This window comes from Manis pentadactyla, chromosome 7 (genome assembly GCF_030020395.1).
Source record: "Manis pentadactyla isolate mManPen7 chromosome 7, mManPen7.hap1, whole genome shotgun sequence".
Classification (NCBI taxonomy): Eukaryota; Metazoa; Chordata; class Mammalia; order Pholidota; family Manidae; genus Manis; species Manis pentadactyla.
Genome location: NC_080025.1, coordinates 98,509,707 through 98,528,817, shown reverse-complemented (window position 1 = coordinate 98,528,817; position 19,111 = coordinate 98,509,707). Strand labels below are relative to the sequence as shown.

General features: G+C 39.8%; 1 protein-coding gene across 5 annotated transcripts in view; it reads left to right on the top strand.

Moving 5' to 3' along the window:
- The window catches only part of OSBPL3 (oxysterol binding protein like 3), a 200,758-nt gene that overhangs the window by 126,425 nt on the left and 55,222 nt on the right, over window positions 1-19,111 (top strand). For 4 of the 5 annotated variants that reach the window (XM_036877951.2, XM_057504595.1, XM_057504594.1 and 1 more), the window contains exons 3-10: window positions 8,152-8,268; window positions 8,429-8,482; window positions 9,477-9,590; window positions 12,871-13,038; window positions 13,632-13,755; window positions 15,523-15,626; window positions 15,832-15,924; window positions 16,995-17,151. In XM_036877951.2, coding sequence (XP_036733846.2) covers window positions 8,152-8,268; window positions 8,429-8,482; window positions 9,477-9,590; window positions 12,871-13,038; window positions 13,632-13,755; window positions 15,523-15,626; window positions 15,832-15,924; window positions 16,995-17,151 — 931 coding nt within the window. The remainder of the gene's footprint in view (window positions 1-8,151; window positions 8,269-8,428; window positions 8,483-9,476; window positions 9,591-12,870; window positions 13,039-13,631; window positions 13,756-15,522; window positions 15,627-15,831; window positions 15,925-16,994; window positions 17,152-19,111) is intronic. The other variant, XM_036877960.2, reaches the window with a different exon arrangement.

Here is a 19,111-nt window from a genome sequence, read left to right as displayed (position 1 = left end):
GGTAGTTGACACACAGTATTACATTACATTAGTTTCAGGTGTACAAGTACAACACAGTGATTCAACATTTATATACATGATAATTCTAGGTACCAGCTATCACCATACCAAGCTGTTACAATATCTTGACTATATTCCTTATGCTATACATTAAATCCCGGTTACTTATTTATAGAAGTGTGTACTTTTTTTTTTTGTTGTGAGGGCATCTCTCATATTTATTGATCAAATGGTTGTTAACAACAATAAAATTCTGTATAGGGGAGTCAATGCTCAATGCACAATCATTAATCCACCCCAAGCCTAATTTTCATCAGTCTCCAATCTTCTGAAGCATAACGAACAAATTCATACATAGTGAATAAGTTACATGGTGAACAGTACAAGGGCAGTCATCACAGAAACTTTTGGTTTTGCTCATGCATTATGAACTATAAACAGTCAGTTCAAATATGAATACTCATTTGATTTTTATACTTGATTTATATGTGGATACCACATTTCTCTCTTTATTATTATTATTTTAAATAAAATGCTGAAGTGGTAGGTAGATACAAGATAAAGGTAGAAAACATAGTTTAGTGTTGTAAGAGAGCAAATGTAGATGATCAGGTGTGTGCCTGTAGACTATGTGTTAATCCAAGCTAGACATGGGCAATAAAACATCCACGTCTGCAGAAGATTTCTCTCAGAACAGGGGGGGTGAGGTTCTAAGCCTCACCTCTGTTGATCCCCAATTTCTCACCTGATGGCCCCCCTGTGACTGTGCCTGTCTTAGGTTGTTCCTCCCTTGAGGAATCTTACCCGTCTCTGGCTAACCAGTCATCTTCCGGGGCCATACAGGGAAATGTAAAGTTGGTAAGTGGGAGAGAAGCCTTATTGTTTGAAAAGGTTAGCTTTTTACTTCTTTGCATATTTATGCCCTGTGGCTTCTATGCCCAGCATTTGTCTTGAGGTATCTTTACCACTTGGAAGAATTATGATACTCGGTAAATTTGATATGAGGCACGAATTCTATTTAAGGGTTGTAATTAGGAAGGAAGAAGAAAAGCTATAGAAGTAGCAGGTGGAAGAAAACATGGGAAGATTGATTATTTCTTTGACATATCTTCTTGTAGAGTAACTTCAGCATGTATAGGTTTTAAACTACTAATTAAATTGCGCACACACATTAACATAATAGGAGTATAGTTACATAACCAAAGTACACCTGTAATTACCAGCCATCTCCAGTGAAACCAAGAAAGCCAGTTAGGCACCTTAGGCATTTGGGAAAACTTATCTATGATGTGGTGGATATTGTCCAACTGAACTTGAACAGTCTGAGAGAAATCAGACAAATTAAAACAACCCATTCCTGGGGACTGTTCACATTCCCATATGTTCTTTTAACAGTAAATAGTCTGTAGTTGTAAGATTTTGGAGCGCTACAATTTGCACTTCTCCTAATTCTTGGTTGAGTTCCAACAGTATAGATCCAGTCAAATTTGTTGTTTTACTGTATGCACAGGCCAGCTTAGATATCTCCTTCTTCTTTCCCATGGCAAGTCCAGGAACTGGTGGGATGAGTGCATCTACAGCTGTAGCAGTGCGTGGATCTTTGTTGGGATTTTTTGATGATCGTCTTCTGGCATGAGTCTTTCAGAGAGTGCTGATGTTGGAAGTTCTTTTTCATATCGTATCTTAGTTCATTTTCGGGGTAGCCCAATTAGGCTTTGATCCTCTGTATAAACAAAAACAGACCCTTTGCCTACACTTTTATATGGCCTTTATACCCTTGTGTAGAACTCATTGGAGGTTACCACACAGGAACTGCCTTTCGTTATTTTTTTTTTTTGGTATCACTAATCTACACTTACATGATGAATATTATGTTTACTAGGCTCTCCCCTATACCAGGTCTCCCCTATAAAACCCTTTACAGTCACTGTCCATCAGCATAGCAAAATGTTGTAGAATCACTACATGCCTTCTCTGTGTTATACAGCCCTCCCTTTTCTCCTACCCCCCCATGCATGTTAATCTTAATACCCCCCTACTTCTTCCCCCCCTTATCCCTCCCTACCCACCCATCCTCCCCAGTCCCTTTCCCTTTGGTACCTGTTAGTCCATTCTTGAGTTCTGTGATTCTGGTGCTGTTTGGTTCCTTGAGTTTTCCCTTTGTTCTTATATTCCACAGATGAGTGAAATCATTTGGTATTTCTCTTTCTCCGCTTGGCTTGTTTCACTGAGCATAATACCCTCCAGCTCCATCCATGTTGCTGCAAATGGTAGGATTTGCCCTTTTCTTAAGGCTGAATAGTATTCCATTGTGTATATGTACCACCTCTTCTTTATCCATTCATCTATCGATGGACATTTAGGTTGCTTCCAATTCTTGACTATTGTAAATAGTGCTGCAGTAAACATAGGGGTGCATTGGTCTTTCTCAAACTTGATTGCTGTATTATTAGGGTAAATTCCTAGGAGTGCAATTCCTCGGTCAAATGGTAAGTCTGTTTTGAGCATTTTGATATACCTCCATACTGCTTTCCAAATGGTTGAACTAATTTACATTCCCACCAGCAGTGTAGGAGGGTTCCCCTTTCTCCACAGCCTCGCCAACATTTGTTGTTGTTTGTCTTTTGGATGGCAGCCATCCTTACTGGTGTGAGGTGATACCTCATTGTAGTTTTAATTTGCATTTCTCTGATAACTAGCGATGTGGAGCATCTTTTCATGTGTCTGTTGGCCATCTGTATTTCTGTTTTGGAGAACTGTCTCTTCAGTTCCTCTGCCCATTTTTTAATTGGGTTATTTGTTTTTTGTTTGTTGAGGCGTGTGAGCTCTTTATATATTCTGGAGGTCAAGCCTTTATTGGATGTGTCATTTTCAAATATATTCTCCCATACTGTAGGGTTCCTTTTTGTTCTATTGATGGTGTCTTTTGCTGTACAGAAGCTTTTCAGCTTAATATAGTCCCACTTGTTCATTTTTGCTGTTGTTTTCCTTGCCCGGGGAGATATGTTCAAGAAGAGGTCACTCATGTTTATGTCTAAGAGGTTTTTGCCTATGTTTTCTTCCAAGAGTTTAATGGTTTCATGACTTACATTCAGGTCTTTGATCCATTTTGAGTTTACTTTTGTATATGGGATTAGACAGTGGTCCAGTTTCATCCTCCTACATGTAGCTGTCCAGTTTTGCCAGCACCATCTGTTGAAGAGACTGTCATTTCGCCATTGTATGTCCATGGCTCCTTTATCAAATATTAATTGACCATATATGTCTGGGTTAATGTCTGGATTCTCTAGTCTGTTCCATTGGTCTGTGGGTCTGCTCTTGTGCCAGTACCAAATTGTCTTGATTACTATGGCTTTATAGTAGAGCTTGAAGTTGGGGAGTGAGATCCCCCCTACTTTATTCTTCTTTCTCAGGATTGCTTTGGCTATTCGGGGTCTTTGGTGTTTCCATATGAATTTTTGAATTATTTGTTCTAGTTCATTGAAGAATGTTGCTGGTAGTTTCATAGGGATTGCATCACATCTGTATATTGCTTTGGGCAGGATGGCCATTTTGACGATATTAATTCTTCCTAGCCACAAGCATGGGATGAGTTTCCATCTGTTAGTGTCCCCTTTAATTTCAGTTAAGAGTGACTTGTAGTTTTCAGAGTATAAGTCTTTCACTTCTTTGGTTAGGTTTATTCCTAGGTATTTTATTTTTTTTGATGCAATTGTGAATAGAGTTGTTTTCCTGATTTCTCTTTCTGTTGATTCATTGTTAGTGTATAGGAAAGCCACAGATTTCTGTGTGTTGATTTTGTATCCTGCAACTTTGCTGTATTCCGATATCAGTTCTAGTAGTTTTGGGGTGGATTCTTCAGGGTTTTTATGTACAGTATCATGTTATATGCAAATAGTGACAGTTTAACTTCTTCTTTACCAATCTGGATTCCTTGTGTTTTTTTGTTTTGTCTGATTGCCATGGCTAGGACATCCAGTACTATGTTAAATAACAGTGGGGAGAGTGGACATCCCTGTCTAGTTCCCGATCTCAGAGGAAATGCTTTCAGCTTCTCGCTGTTCAATATAATGTTGGCTGTGGGTTTATCATAGATGGCCTTTATTATGTTGAGGTACTTGCCCTCAATACCCATTTTGCTGAGAGTTTTTATCATGAATGGATGTTGAACTTTGTCAAATGCTTTTTCAGCATCTATGGAGATGAACATGGGGTTTTTGTCCTTCTTTTTGTTGATGTGGTGGATGATGTTGATGGACTTTCGAATGTTGTACCATCCTTGCATCCCTGGGATGAATCCCACTTGGTCATGGTGTATGATCCTTTTGATGTATTTTTGAATTCGGTTTGCTAATATTTTGTTGAGTATTTTTGCATCTACGTTCATCAGGGATATTGGTCTGTAGTTTTCTTTTTTGGTGGGGTCTTTGCCTGGTTTTGGTATTAGGGTGATGTTAACTTCATAGAATGAGTTTGGGAGTATCCCCTCCTCCTCTATTTTTTGGAAAACTTTAAGGAGAATGGGTATCATGTCTTCCCTGTATGTCTGATAAAATTCCGAGGTAAATCCATCTGGCCTGGGGGTTTTGGTCTTTGGTAGTTTTTTGATTACTGCTTCAATTTTGTTGCTGGTAATTGGTCTGTTTAGATTTTCTGTTTCTTTCTGGGTCAGTCTTGGAAGGTTGTATTTTTCTAAGAAGTTGTCCATTTCTCCTAGGTTTCCCAGCTTGTTAGCATATAGGTTTTCATAGTATTCTCTAATAATTCTTTGTATTTCTGTGGGGTCCGTCGTGATTTTTCCTTTCTCGTTTCTGATACTGTTGATTTGTGTTGACTCTCTTTTCCTCTTAATAAGTCTGACTAGAGGCTTATCTATTTTGTTTATTTTCTCGAAGAACCAGCTCTTGGTTTCATTGATTTTTGCTATTGTTTTATTCTTCTCAATTTTATTTATTTCTTCTATGATCTTTATTATGTCCCTCCTTCTGTTGACCGTAGGCCTCATTTGTTCTTCTTTTCCCAATTTCGATAATTGTGACATTAGACCTTTCATTTGGGATTGTTCTTCCTTTTTTAAATATGCTTGGTTTGCTATATACTTTCCTCTTAAGACTGCTTTTGCTGTGTCCCACAGAAGTTGGGGCTTAGTGTTGTTGTTGTCATTTGTTTCCATATATTTCTGGATCTCCATTTTGATTTGGTCACTGATCCATTGATTATTTAGGAGCGTGTTGTTAAGCCTCCATGTGTTTGTGAGCCTCTTTGCTTTCTTGTACAGTTTTTTTCTTGTTTTGTGCCTTTGTGGTCTGAAAAGTTGGTTGGTAGGATTTCAATCTTTTGGAATTTTCTGAGGCTCTTTTTGTGGCCTAGTATGTGGTCTATTCTGGAGAATGTTCCATGTGCACTTGAGAAGAATGTATATCCTGTTGCTTTTGGACGTAGAGTTCTATAGATGTCTATTAGGTCCATCTGCTCTACTGTGTTGTTCAGTGCTTCCGTGTCCTTACTTATTTTCTGCCCAGTGCATCTATCCTTTGGGGTGAGTGGTGTGTTGAAGTCTCCTAGAATGAATGCATTGCAGTCTATTTCCTCCTTTAGTTCTGTTAGTATTTGTTTCACATATGCTGGGTCTCCTGTGTTGGGTGCATATATATTTAGAATGGTTATATCCTCTTGTTGGACTGAGCCCTTTATCATTATGTAGTGTCCTTCTTTATCTCTTGTTACTTTATTTGTTTTGAAGTCTATTTTGTCTGATACTAGTACTGCAACCCCTGCTTTCTTCTTGCTGTTGTTTGCCTCAAGTATGTTTTTCCATCCCTTGACTTTTAGTCTGTACATGTCTTTGGGTTTGAGGTGAGTTTCTTGTAAGCAGCATATAGATGGGTCTTGCTTTTTTTTCCATTCTATTACTCTGTGTCTTTTGATTGGTGTCTTCAGTCCATTAACATTGAGGGTGACTATTGAAAGATATGTACTTATTGCCATTGCAGGCTTTAAATTCGTGGTTACCAAAGGTTCAAGGTTAACCTCTTTAGTATCTTACTGCCTAACTTAGCTCGCTTATTGAGCTGTTATATACACTGTCTGGAGATTCTTTTCTTCTCTCCCTTCTTATTCCTCCTCCTCGATTCTTCATATGTTGGGTGTTTTGTTCTGTGCTCTTTCTAGGAGTGCTCCCATCTAGAGCAGTCCCTGTAAGATGTCCTGTAGAGGTGGTTTGTGGGAGGCAAATTCCTTCAGCTTTTGTTTGTCTGGGAATTGTTTAATCCCACCATCATATTTGAATGATAGTCGTGCTGGATACAGTATCCTTGGTTCAAGGCCCTTCTGTTTCATTGCATTAAATATATCACGCCATTCTCTTCTGGCCTGTAGGGTTTCTGTCGCGAAATCTGATGTTAGCCTGATGGGTTTTCCTTTATAGGTGACCTTTTTCTGTCTTGCTGCCTTTAAAACTCTTTCCTTGTCCTTGATCTTTGCCATTTTAATTATTATGTGTCTTGGTGTTGTCCTTCTTGGATCCTTTCTGTTGGGGGTTCTGTGTATTTCCGTGCTGTGTTCGATTATTTTCTCCCCCAGTTTGGGGAAGTTTTCAGCAATTATTTCTTCCAAGATAATTTCCATCCCTTTTCCTCTCTCTTCTTCTTCTGGTACCCCTATAATACAGATATTGTTCCTTTTGGATTGGTCACACATTTCTCTTAATATTGTTTCATTCCTGTAGGTCCTTTTATCTCTCTCTGTGTCAGGTTCTATGCGTTCCTTTACTCTGGTTTCAATTCCATCAATGGCCTCTTGCATCCTATCCATTCTGCTTATATAAACCCTTCCTGAGTTTGTTTCATTTGTGTAATGTCCTTTCTGGCATCTGTGATCTCCCTCCGGATTTCATCCTATATCTCTTGCATATTTCATCTCTGCATCTCTGTCAGCATGTTTATGATTTTTATTTTGAATTATTTGTGAGGAAGACTGGTTAGGTCTATCTCCTTCTCTGGTGTTGTCTCTGTGATCTTTGTCTACCTGTAGTTTTGCCTTTTCATGGTGATAGGTATAGTTTGCAGAGCTCGGACGAGTGACGGCTGGAAGAACTTCCCTTCTTGTTGGTTTGTGGCCTTCCTCTCCTGGGAGAACAGCGACCTCTAGTGGCCTGTGATGGGTAGCTGGGCGTAGACAGGGCTTCTGCTTCCTGCCCGGCTGCTATGGAGTTTATCTCCGCTGTTGCTGTGGGCGTGGCCTGGCTTGGGCTGCTACTCCAAAGTGGTGGAGTCACGTTGGAGAGGAAGCGGCCTGAAGGATATTTATCTCCGTAAGGGGCCTCCCTGCTCCCTGTAGCCCAGGGGATTAGGGTACCCATAGATCCCTGGATTCCCTACCTCTGGATTCAGTGTCCCGCCCTGCCCTTTTAAGACTTCCAAATAGCATCCGCCAAAACAAAACGACCACCAAAAAAAAAAAAAAAAAGAATTTTTTTAAATTAAAATAAATAAATAAATAAATAAAATATGGCCGCTCGATTTTCTTACTTCTCCAGCGCCAGCCTCAGGCATCTGCTCACAGGTCTTGCTGCCCAGCCTCAGGCATCTGCTCACAGGTCTTGCTGCCCTGTGTCCCTAGTATTCGGGTCCCTATCCCTTTAAGACTTCCAAAAAGCGCTCGCCAAAACAAAACAGCAAAAAAAAAGGCCGCTCGCTTTTCTTATGTCCTCCAGCTCCAGGCCTCCGGTACCAGCTCACCGTTCTTGCTACCCTGTTTCCCTAGAATACAGGGCCCCTTGCATGCACTGTGTCTGTGCTCTGGTCCGGATGGCTGGGGCTGGATGTTCAGCAGTCCTGGGCTCCGTCTCCCTCCCGCTCTGCCTATTCTTCTCCTGTGGGAGCTGGGGGGAGGGGCGCTCAGTTCCCGCCGGGCCGGGGCTGGTATCTTACCCCCTTTACGAGGCACTGGGTTCTCGCCGGTGTGGATGTGGTCTGGATGTTTTCCTGTGTCCTCTGGTCTTTATTCTAGGTAGAGTTGTCTTTGTTATATTTTCATAGATATATGTCGTTTTGGGAGGAGATTTCTGCTGCTCTACTCATGCTGCTATCTTGGCTCCCTCTGTATTACTTTTAAAGATGGACATTTAGCATGATCTCTTTTTTGGAACAGGACAGCTGGGAAGTAGTGGAAGGACTACGAGGAGAGATGAATTACACCCAGGAGCCACCAGTTCAGAAAGGATTTTTGCTTAAAAAGAGGAAATGGCCCTTGAAAGGCTGGCACAAGGTAAGATGCTGGCCTCGGCCTCACCTGTATTGGTACCCACCACCCCCATCAGCACCCGGTTCTTAGGCACTTTTGTTTCATTTGAAATTGAAAGTTGGGCTCCAGGGAAGGATGGACATTTAAATGCAAGTCTTACTGAATCATACTTTATTTTCCACAGAGATTCTTCTATCTGGACAAAGGAATCTTGAAATATGCCAAGAGCCAAAGTGATGTAAGTCTTCCGATTAGCTCAATATGCTGCTGAAGGATACTGAAGGGCTAATTTCTATTAGCTTATGAATGAGATTGTACACATATGGGATTGCATTTCTCTGAACTGGAATCCACAAAGGGGTAATCATTCCTTCACATGGAACAGAGGTACCAGTCCCCCACTGGCCCAGCTCTGTCTGGATGCCAGGTGGGCTCCGTCCACCCACCAGGTGGAGGTGTGAGGACCCCTTGCAACACCGGCTGGGTATCCAGGTATCTGTTCTGATGTTAGCTTGTGTTGAGGGGTTTCCTGGGTGGGGGAAGACAATTTTGCAGTGAGATAGCAGAACCAAAACAGGCAAGTGGCTGCCCCAGTATTATAATGCTGAGGGATTTGGCGGGAAGGCTTTTGAAGTTGATGTGAGAAGGCTTTTTGAAGTTGATGTGAGGATCTCATCCCTCAGGGCTTGGAGTGATTGTTAGTCCCACTCCTTGTAAGAGTCCTTCTCTCACCTGGCACTTCTCTCCTCCTCTCTTCCTCTCCTCACCACCTTGTAGGGTTGAGTATAGAAAACTTGGTACGATGCCTGACTCACAGTAGCCTATCTTAGCTTCCTGCCCCATTCCTCTTTCTAAATCACTTCCAGATGAATTTAGACACTGGAAACAAATTCCATGGGGGGCCCTGTAGTTAACAGGTGAATTGGGAGGCAAGCCATGGAGCTTACTGTCTTGCTTCCTCACTCTCTTGCTTCCTCACTTAGTGGCTGTCTAAACTGCTTAATACATAACCCTCACAGCTTAAATAGATGATGCATGTACAGCACTTAATTCAGTACTGCTTCACACTGAGTGTCTGTTAAGTCATAGTTACTATGTTTACTACAAGTGATAGTTATTTTGTTTACTACTCATTGGATGTTAAAGGTGAGTCTACTGGAAAGGAGTGTCAAGGATGTTACCACTATTTTTAACACCGTGGATCTCAAATGGCCCTCTTCCTGCTTCTGCAGATAGAGAGAGAGAAGCTGCATGGCTGCATTGATGTTGGGCTCTCTGTGATGTCTGTGAAGAAGTCATCAAAATGCATCGACTTGGATACTGAGGAGCACATCTACCATCTGAAGGTGAGACTGCTTCCCAGCTGCTGTCCTGTTGCACAGAGTTCCTTTATACTGGGAAGGGACTGGCAGTTGTAGCACTTGCCTTTTGAATATTTCAAAATACCTAGCCAACATGTAGGCCTTTATTTTTTTTATTAAGATATCATTGGTATATAGTCTTATGAAGGTTTCACATGAAAAACATTGTGGTTACTCCATTCACCCATATTATCAAGTCCCTCCCATACCCTATTGAAATCACTGTCCATCAGTGTAGTAAAATGCATGTAGACCTTTATTATGAAAGTATTTCTAGTGGACGCTGTTGATATTTGGATGGGACAGTACATTGTGCAGGACTGTCTCTGTCACTGCTGAAGGTTTGTCCCCTTATCCCCTAAGTACCTCTTCCCTGTGACTGGGACAAAATCAATAACAAAAAACTTCATGTATCCAAATAAGCCGCCCTCTTTCCCTAGGCAGTATCATCTTTAGTGAAGAATCATTTACTGTAGGTTAAATAATGTTTCTTGAAATGAAGTATTTAATATTTAGTCTGTCATATAACTTTGACCAATTTTATAGGGATTCCTTAAAATTCTCACATTACAGTGAAGGTCAGGAATTTTTCCCTAAAGTATGGGCCTCCCAAGTTGTGTAACTACCATCTTCTGCCCACTATCCTGCAGGTGGTATAGATAATTAAAACATATTGTAAGAGCTTTGGAGATCCAAGATCTGGTCCACATTTTGACTTGCCTACTTACTAGCTGTGGGCCTTTGGCAAATTATTTAATGGAAGTCTCAGTTTTCTCATCTCCCACCCCAAATGGGAGTTGTTATCTTGTAGGGCTGCATGTAGAAAACTTGGCATAATGTCTGATCCATAGTATGCTCAGTAAGTTTAGAAGTTGTATGTAATTATTAGGTGGTATGCAAATGTTAGAAATTTAGAAAATGTTAAGACTCTATTCTTACTTGGGAAAGTTACTTGGAGTATTGAGAATGGGGGCTGAGGTTTTGCAAAATAAAAGTATGAGATTATGAGCTCCATGTCTTCAGGTGTCCCTGCCTCCCCATGGCGTGCATGTGGTGCTTAGGTAAATGCATGTGGTTGATGGCACAAGGCGGTCAAATCCATACTGTTTCCTAGTCTAAGCCCCTCTACCTGTGGGTGTAGCTAGTTAATTCTGTAAAGTGGATGTCTCACCTTTGACATCATTGATGTGGGGGACCTAGAGAATTCTTTGCTTGTGGGGGCTTGTTCTGTGCATTGAAGGATGTTGAGTGGCATCCTGGGCCTCTACTCTCTAGATGTCAGAAACAACCCCCCTTCAGTTTTGACAACCAAAAAATGTCTCCATACATGGCCAGCTGTCTCCTGGGGGTAAAATCACCCCTGGTTGAGAACAACCAGTGTGAACCAAAGGAGGGAGAACCTATAATCTTAAAAAAAATTTTTAAGAAAGAATATCCACCCCCCACCTTATTTCAATGGTCAGTCGCCTCTGGAATAGTTTAAATTATTTCTCCGTGTACTTCCAGTGACTCTTAGTTCTGTGTTTTGATATGGTTAGGAAATAATAGGTTCTTGTTCATTCACTGTTCTAATTAATAGAATCAAAGTATTACTAATTCCTAATTTTTAAAGAACTAGAATACCTTAAAATACATTGAATACTAATACTGTGATAAACACAGTTTAATATTTCTCTGTGTTGGTTGACTTTACGTTCTGTTTGTGTTTTTTGTTCATTCTTTTGAATATCAGCTGTGACTCTTGACATAGGTACGTGTAGCTATCTGAGGGTTCTGGTTAATAGCCTCAGAGTCAGGCAGTTTTTAAATTTGGCTATCCAGTCCCATTCTCTTATAGATGAGGGTCTGGGCAGCAGGGAGGTTAAGTGGCTGTCCACCCATGGTCCTGTAACTACTTGAGGGACTGGAGCAGAACCCTGGTCAGTTATTTAATAAAGTGCTTTCAGTCTTCTACCTTGTTTAGCCAATAAAAAATAAGTCCAGATGAATGGTTTGGGGGCACTGATTTTTAAGGGCCTCTGAGACTAGATCAGTACAAAGGATGACATAAGATTCCTGTAAAATTCCTGTTAACCATGTCTGGAAAATTAAATACATTTCAAGAACAGACTTTAGGGGGAGACAAATAGATACGGGTCTGTTTGTATTGTTTCTTCCTGCAAATGACACATTCAGTAGTACCCAAAGGGGTTTAAGTTTGTGTTACTTGTAATAAACACAACAAACATAAGAGCCAACCTAGCAATTCCTAAATGAGTGATGCTGCTGACTTTCATTCACATCCTTGCTCTCAGCAGTGGCCTTAGTAAAGATTTTAAAAGAATTGATCTGGATTTTTCTTCTTGGAAGTTAACCTACCAAGCATCCTTTTGGGTTTTTTTAAATTGCTGCTTCATGAGTCTCTTTGTCTTAATATATAGGTATTTATCATTTTTTCACTTTGTAAATGTTAATACACCCTCATACACACAAAAAATACTGACTATTAAGAAATACCTAGTACATAGATGTTTGTTATATTCCTTTTAGTACTTCTATGAACATTTAAGATGTTTAATAATAAAAGTTTATAGTTATAAACATAATTCTTCATGGAAATTAGACTGATAAATACTCATTTATGGAGGGCCTGGCTAGATGTTTACATACGTGTGTTTGAAAAACCCTAGAAATCATCAATAACACTTTATCAGATTTGTTTCTGTTTCTGAGAGCAGGAAAAATGTTCTTTGAACTAACCTTTGCATTTATTAACATATATTCTTCAGCATTGTGTTGTCAAAGAAGATTAACAAGGTTAAATATTTTAGGAAGAATCTATGTATTCATTTCAGTTCAGAGAAGACTGATCTGAAAAGGGAATTATTAAACAGTTTATAAAGATGTTGCTAATATTTTCAGTAGGGATCGGAGAAGCTGGGACAAGAGAACCTGGAAGAGCTGTAAGAGATAGATAAATAAAAATTATAATTTATTTGTTATTTAATAGAACTGGTGCTGTTTTGCTTTCTTAATAATAGCATAACAGTGGGACCCTTTTACAAGAAAGTCTAAATATGTAGTTTATGAAGACCATTGTTACACTTCATTTCCTCCTCAAACTTGCTCTCAGAGACCACATAAATGTAAACTAAGTCAATAAGCTTGTATTTCTACATGGGCCAGTGTGAAAAGAGAGGGTATCAGGAGTGACCTCAGTTTGATGAATAATTGTTCCTTTCATTGAGTAACACTCATTTCCTTCTTTCAATGTAACACAATTTAGGTAAAGTCAGAAGAAGTCTTTGATGAGTGGGTATCCAAACTTCGCCACCACAGAATGTATCGTCAGAATGAAATCGCCATGTTTCCACATGAAGTTAATCACTTTTTCTCAGGAGCCACTGTCACAGACTCTACGTCTGGGGTGTTGGACTCAATATCAAGTAGGAAGGTAATAGTTTGCCAAAGACGAATCTAAGAGAAGGGGGTGGCTTTGTGTGTGGGAGTCCCATCTGGAGGACAGTGTGGAAGGAAAGGTTTGTGGGGAGGAGCAGGCTAAGCTTGAGCTGGTATTTAATAATCTGCCCAGTCAGTCAGAACCAGGGCCAGGAGAGCATCTGTTGTCACTGAGAGTAACTGAAGAAGAGCACACAAGGAGGAATTTAATTGCCCTAAGGGCTCCAGCTTTCTCTTAACCACTTCAACTTTGGTTTTCTTATCTGGTGGTAAAGTACAGTAGATATGCTTAATAGCCATACAGGATCACAAAATTTCCCGACATTTACATCATGATTTTGGTATAATTATCATTTGACAGAAGAAGAAATTAAGGACTGCCGTCCAGTCCTCCTAGCATGGTGTGGGCAAGTTGGGGTGACAACCAGAGCTTAAATTCTCCAATAGAGTGCTATGCCAGAAGCTTCTTTCCGATTACAGGCAGATGGCTTCTATTAGTGGCTAGCCTACTTTGTTATCCTTTACCCTAAAGTGTTCCCACTGGGACATATTTTCATTTGTAATGTGCTTTTGTTGTCTGTATAACAGTGCAGCAGTTTATCAAAGCAAAATTCATTTCAAACTGGAAGCAATTTACCATTTTCTTGTGGTGGTGAGACCCGAGTTCCATTCTGGTTACAGTCTTCAGAGGACATGGAAAAATGCTCAAAAGGTAGTGACTTGAAACCTCTGCTTCTCCCTGAGATGGCTTTTAGATTTTACTGGTTTAGTATTTATACCTCAGATGAATTTATATCCTTCCTCATCACTTGCCTGCATTTCCTTTCATATTTTCTTTATTAAGTTTGCACTTGCGATTAACAAAATACACCTCCCTTGCAGAGCTCTGTGTCTTTACCTGGTATGTATGCAGACAGATTTCCTTTTCTGTTTACATTCTGATACCTGATTTCCTGATGGGCCTACTAAGTCACAGAGGTGGGGTCTGCACAGTTCTCTATTTTTGTTAAATGCCAAAAATATTTCTGATGCACATGCTAGGCTGAGAATCACTGTTCCATAGGTGATTGGGTGAACCAAATGAACATCTCCACAAAACAGGTGTTCTCTACCCTGACTGCACATTACATCTACCAAGAGAGCCATTAAAATACAAGAGTACCCATGCCCAGTCTTCTGTCCAGAAGAATCTCTTTAAATTGGTCTAGAATGGGACCCTGGCATCATTAATTTTCCAGAGTTCTCCAAGTAGTTCTTACAAGGAGCCAGGGTTAAGAACTTTTGCCATAAATAAACCAGTGTTCTCAACCTTCATTAGCTAAGACTCACCCAGGGAACTAAAACCCAAAAAAGTCACCAGTGGGATTGGGGTATTTTGATTTAATCATCTCGGGATGGCACTTGGACATAAGTAATCTTTTAAGATTTCTGCAGTTGAGTTTTAAAGTATAGCCATAATTGAGAACTATTACTAAAGAAAGAAGCCAAGTGGTGGCTTTGAAAATTACATTTTCTGCAGTTGAATGCAGATATTTTCTGCTTATAGCTTCAGAGAAGTTTGCTTTCCCAATAAACATCATGAGCTTCCCTGAGTGACAGTTCGGGACAGTAGTCCTTGAAGTGTTGTCTCTGGACCAGCAACTGTGGCCTGGCCTGTAACATATTAGAAATGCAAATTCTCAGACCCAACCCAGACAGACTGAATCAGAAACTGGTGGTGGATCCCAACAGTCTGTGGTTTACCAAGTTCTCTAGGTGATTCTGATGATAGCAAAGTTTGAGAGCCACTATCTTAAGGCATTTGGGTCTCGATTCCTCAGCAGAAATAGCCACCATCATCCAATGAGTAGCAGATTGAGAACCATCTTTTGAGTGACTGAGGAACCGGTCTGAGAATACTTTAGGTCCTCTCAGGTTAGTCTGTGTAGGATGATCGTGGTCTCTTGTAGGTCTATAGTCGATAAAGTAATCCTTGGAGACCAATGCAGCTTTCATTTTAGTTTCATTCATTTAACTTGGGAGGGGTCCTTATAAGTGGATAGTGACACCTGGTTATTGCAATATTAGAAATGATGATGAAAGTGATGATAGCTATTTTATTTAGTGCTTATAATGTGTCAGCACACTAAAACATGTTGTATATATTAACGCATTTAACTCACAACTTCTCTGTGAGCTAGCTGTATAAATAATTTCCACTTTCCAGATGACGTGACTGAGACACAGAAGTTATGTAATATGCTAAAGATTCACAATTCATTAACTGTAAACAACCCAAGGGTGCCTGGTTCTCCAGATCAATGCCCTTAACCACAGCAGTCTACAGCTTCTCCTGTAAAAGGAGGAATAAAACATCTCATCCTTAACAGATATAAATCAAATAGTACAGACAAATAAGAAAAATAACCGGCACCAGCATAGTGAAGCCCGAGTGCTGAGACAAGTGCTTATGAATCCTCCTTGTGCCTTTCTCCCACAGACCTGGAACACTGTCATGCCTACCTGGTGGAAATGAGCCAGCTTCTACAAAGTATGGATGTCCTGCATAGGACATACTCAGCACCAGCTATCAACGCCATCCAGGTTAGCCAGGTCCCTCTCCTCTTTGCTTTCTGGTGTTCTGCTTGCCTCTCTCCTCCCCAGACCTCCATTAAAATTAACAGTGGGATGTTGTCTGGTCAGTTGCTTCAGCCACATTTAAGGGATGGAGGCAGTTGCTTGGCTGTGCATGTTTCTCTATTGGTTTGGTGGACCTTACTGTCTATGCTCTTTCCTGTTTTAAAACAAGGGTGGAGCTTTTGAAAGTCCTAAAAAGGAAAAAAGATCACACAGGAGGTGGCGGTCCCGGGCTATTGGCAAAGATGCTAAAGGAACGCTGCAGGTAACCATCGCTTCTCCCACTAGCCTGGTTTCTTCATTGGCCCTGCTGTCCCTGCCACCTGTGGGGGGTTACTTGGTCTCAAATAGAAGAGACAAGTGAATTTTCTATAGTTATTGTCTCAAATACCCTGTGTAGAGAGATGAACTCAATCACTTAGATTTTCAGGCTACTAGAATAAGCATGTAATAGATATTGGCTAAGGGAAAATGGCGCAAGGTTGAAGGGACTGCGGCAGTTTCTAGGTCTTTGGTTTCTCCCCTTTTAATGCTTAGCCTGCCTGCCCCCTTCCTGCTTGGATATGCAGTCTGCCCACCTCTTCTGCTGCTTCTCAGAGGATTCATCATCCTTCAGAGCCCACTCCTGGCATGGGAGCAGGACATTGTGCAGACTCTTTTTTGCCTCTTGTCTCCAATCTCCCAATCCTGCATGAGAGGTTCACTGTGTCACGCTATTCACTGACTTTCCCAATGCACAGCTAAGCCAGTGGCCAAGGTTTGTAGCTTGGCCATTGCATATTAAATTGTGACACTGTTAGGGTCAAAACAAATCGGAAACTTATGGATAAGTCATCTGCTGTCCTGTTGTATACTTTTTGGTTCAAAGCACTTTATGGATTGAACTTAAATACTTTCAAAGTAAAGACTGATTTACATACAAACATGTGAGAAGTTAGTTCATTTTGTAGAAGCATAGGTGCAAATAAAGAAAATATTTTTAAAAACTATCCACTATTAACAATCTACATACTGGTGATTATTGCCAGGAGAAAGAAATTGAGTATAAAGGAGAAAGAGACTGGCACCTTTAGCTATCATTTTCAACCTATAGCTTAATGCTTCTATCTTTTCCAAAAGAATATGTGATTTCTCACCCATTTTTATTTTGTGAGAAGCCAGGGCGAGTTGCTGTAGAAAGTGCTTTCCTGAGTTTTCACTTATTTTTCTTATCACTCAGTAGAAAGACTTTCCTATAAAGTATTCTTCTCTTACTACTTCCCAATCTTAGAAACAAATAAATAGTCTAAGCAACTTGTATCTAAAAAGAAATATTTCCTTTTGATAACACTTCAGGTTCCTAAACCTTTTTCTGGCCCAGTAAGACTGCATGCCTCCAATCCTAATTTGTCAACACTAGATTTTGGAGAAGAGAAAAATTATTCAGATGGCTCTGAAACCTCATCAGAGTTTTCTAAAATGCAAGAAGATCTTTGTCATATTGCCCATAAAGGTAAGTGAGTTTTCTTTCTTCCTAATGTGTTTGATGAAAATGTTAAAAGCATGTTGGAATGTGGGATGGCCTTGGAGAGAGAATCTTCGTTGGTTCATTTTCTGTTCTACTAGGATTTTGGACAGCCTGATTTTTATTTTATTTCTCTGCTAGTATGGAGTATATTGGCAAGATGTTTCCTTTGAACCCCTTAGGGGAGATATTGAGAGCATTAAGTATACTTTAAAAGCTGAAAAATTAATATACTGCTGATAGAAATGTAAATTGGCACTTTTCTGGAGGGCAATATGACATGATATTTCAACTTTAAAAAAATCTATATATCCAGCAATTCCACTTTGAAGAACTCATTCGTGGGCATTAATTTAAAATTTATCCTAATAAAGATATCCATTGTAGCATGTTTATCTTATCAAAAATTAGAAATAGATGTTCAGCATCATAATCCACTGAGGAAATGCAGATTAAAGCCATGATGAGATGTTACTGTATCCTACTAAAATAACTTAAAAAATTTTTATAGTACCAAATGCTGGTGAGGATACAGAAAATCGGTGTCTCATACATTGCTGGTGGTAATGCAAGATGGCACAGCCATTCGCGACAATAATTTACTAGTTTTATATAAAACTAACCATGTACTTACCATGCAGCCAAATGTTCACATTCCTGGGCATTTATCCCAAAGAAATGTAGACTTAAGTCCACACAGAAACTTATACAGAATTGTTCAGAGCAGGTTTATTTGTATTAGCCAAAGACTGGAATAACCCAAAAGTCCTTCAACAGATGCATAATTAAGCAAACTGTGAGGCATCCATGCAACAGAATATAGTTCAGCAGTAAAAAATAACAAATTACAGATACACACAGCAACTTGGATGGATCTCTAGGGCATTATGCTGAGTGAAAATAGTCAATCTCAAAAATTTGCCTATTATATGATTCCACTTAGGAACACTTGAAGCAATACAATTATAGAGATAGAGAAGAGATCAGTGGTTGACAGGGGTTAGGGACAGGAATGAGGGAAAGAGGATGAATATTGATGTGATTATAGAGGGGTAGCAAGAGGGATCTAGGTGAAGATAGAAAGTTCTGTATCCTGATTGTGATAGTGGTTCCATGAATCTACACATGATAAAAGTGCATTATTGACCTGTACTTATACCCATATACACAAATGAGAGAATGGAAAATTAGTGAAGTCTGAATAAGAGCTGTAGATTATGCCAGTATCAATTTCCTGGTTTTGATACTGTACTATAATAAACTAGTGAAGTCTGAATAAGAGCTGTAGATTATGCCAGTATCAATTTCCTGGTTTTGATATTGTACTACTGTAGTTATGTAACATGCTACCACTGGGGGAACTGGATACAGGGTTCCCAGTACTTCTTTGTATTGTTTTTGCAACTTTCTGTGAACTTATGATTTAAAAATAAACTTAAAAAAATTAGAAATAACCTAATGCTCAGCAATAGGAGGATTGGAGTTTTGAAAAATGTAGTATAATGATATAACAGAATACTCAATAGCCACAGTAATGTAAATGGCTACCTTATGTTAGCACATAGCTGTTGTATCACATATGCACCAGGCTAAGCACTTTACATGCACTATTTCATTTCAGTCTAGCTGCAACCTATGGAGGAGGTATTACTGTAGTCACCACTGCACAGATAGAAAACCTGAGACTTGACTCCTACCCTGCCTGCCCCCAGAGTCTGTGGTCCTCACTGGCTGTCTCACTGCCTTTACAGGTGGGGTGGCCAGAGTTATATAAAGATATTCAGAACATATCATTGAGTAAAAATAAAGGTCATAAAATGTTGGTGTGATCCCACTTTTATGGAAAAAATAAACTACATAAATCTGGCATATATAGGCACACTAAAAAGTCTGAACGGATATATACTGGCATTTTAATGACCAAGACTGCAGTTACAGAACTTATTAT